General features: G+C 45.9%; 1 protein-coding gene across 1 annotated transcript in view; it reads right to left on the bottom strand.

The window, feature by feature from the left end:
• Positions 1 to 1,234: 1,234 nt before the first annotated feature.
• NFE2L1 (nuclear factor, erythroid 2 like 1) overlaps positions 1,235 to 1,933 on the bottom strand; it is a 10,799-nt gene continuing 10,100 nt past the window's right edge. Inside the window, exon 6 of the mRNA XM_031065000.1 lies at positions 1,235 to 1,245. Within this exon, the coding sequence (XP_030920860.1) occupies positions 1,235 to 1,245 (11 nt within the window). The remainder of the gene's footprint in view (positions 1,246 to 1,933) is intronic.

Here is a 1,933-nt window from a genome sequence, read left to right as displayed (position 1 = left end):
CTTCTCCTTTTCTTCTCCTTTTCTTCTCCTTTTCTTCTCCTTTTCTTCTCCTTTTCTTCTCCTTTTCTTCTCCTCTTCTTCTCCTTTTTTTCTCCTTTTCCTTTTTTCTTCTTTTCCTTCTTCTTCTCCTTTTCCTTCTTCACCTTTTCCTCTTTCTCCTTTTCCTTCTTCTCCTTTTTTTCTCCTTTTCCTTTTTTCTCCTTTTCTTCTCCTTTTCCTTCTTCTCCTTTTCCTCCTTCTCCTTTTTCTCCTTCTCCTTTTCCTTCTTCTTTTTTTCTCCTTTTCCTTTTTTCTTCTTTTCCTTCTTCTTCTCCTTTTTTTCTCCTTTTCCTTTTTTCTTCTTTTCCTTCTCCTTCTCCTTTTCCTTCTTCTCCTTTTTTTCTCCTTTTCCTTTTTTCTTCTTTTCCTTCTTCTTCTCCTTTTTTTCTCCTTTTCCTTTCTTCCCCTTTCTCTTCCTCCTCCTCCTCCATCCCCCGCAGGGCAGGAACAGCTCCCTCTCACCCAAGCTGCAGTGACGGCAGAAAATCCCCAAATTCCCAAATTCCACCCCGAACCCCCTCAAATCCCAAACAAAACCCCTGGAGCCGAGGCTGGTACAGTGAATAAGCCGTTTTTATTTTTTTGTCCTGTGCTCACAACAATCTCTCTTCTCTCCCTGACAGGTCACAGATCATTCAAATCAAAAAAAAGTTTCTAAGAGGAAACAAAAAGAAATAATTTAGCCACACGCACAGGGCTCTCTCTCCATTCCAACCTCCCCACATCCCAACTTGTGCTTCATTCCCGGGAGGCCGCAGGGGCTCGGGGCTCCCTCCTGCCCATCCCAGCTCCAAGCATTCCCAAAAGATCCCGGAAAACATTCCCACAAACCCACACACACCTTGCCAGCCTTCCCTGCTGCTTTCCCGGGTGGCAGCACCACCCTGGGATCCTCCCCGGATCCCGTGCACAGGACTGGCTCGGAAAAGCCGTTATTTTTATTTTTTTTATTATTTTTTTAAGCTTTTTTTTTCCTTTTTTTTTTTTTTTTTAATTTCTATTTTTTTTTTCTGGTTGCTGGTAAAGTCAGAACACTCCCAGCTGTGCTATATGGAAATACAGCTCTAGGATGGTCTCCGAGGTGTGGAGACCTGACAGTGATCAAGGCACTACCCCCACCCCCCTCCTGAAAAACAAAGGAAGTCAGACCAACACCTCTAGGGACAGAAGAGAATCCTATAATGTGATCACACGGTTACACGGAATCTTTATGGCAAAGAGAACATTGAGCAGCTTTGAACGTTCGGGCTTCTCCCCTTTTTTTTTTTTTTTTTTTTGGCTTTTTTTTTACCTTTTTTTTTTTGTAATTTTTTTTTAGGTTTTTTTGTTTGTTTGTTTGTTTGTTTGGGTTTTTTTTACTCAACAACAAGCACTTCTAGACCCTAAAAGGGGCAGGAAAAAGTCAAGGCTGGAACGCCCAGAAACCCAAGCGTGGTTATGGGACAGGGACCTGCAGCTGTTGAATGCTCGAGGGGACAGCCCAAGGCCGGGGCTGAGGTTGGCATCGGGGTCCCAGCGCTCCCCTTGTGCTGTTCCTGACCCAAAATTCCTTCCCAGGAGAAGCTCGGGAAGGGATCCCGCTGCTCCCTCCTTCCCCGCCCCAAAGCTCTGCGGGATCCTCCCGGCGTGGATTCCTTGCCCTTTCCCCCGGCTCTGAGCGTCCTCAGGTGGGAAAGGGTTAACGGGAGTCGGCCCCGGCTCTGCTCCTCCTCGGGCTGGAAAGGGTTAATGGAAGTCACGCCGCTTTTTGTGTCTCTCCACGTGCGCCCTGGTCTGATCTCCATCGAGGAAGGAGAAATCTGGAATATCTCACACACACCGATGGCAAAAACGGGGTCGGGATGAAAGGAAAAAAGGGAAAAAAAAACCAAAAAAGAACCAAAAGAAAAAAAAA

The sequence above is a fragment of the Geospiza fortis genome, unplaced genomic scaffold, assembly GCF_000277835.1.
Source record: "Geospiza fortis unplaced genomic scaffold, GeoFor_1.0 scaffold1181, whole genome shotgun sequence".
NCBI lineage: Eukaryota > Metazoa > Chordata > Aves > Passeriformes > Thraupidae > Geospiza > Geospiza fortis.
This window is presented reverse-complemented; position numbering and strand designations above follow the sequence as displayed.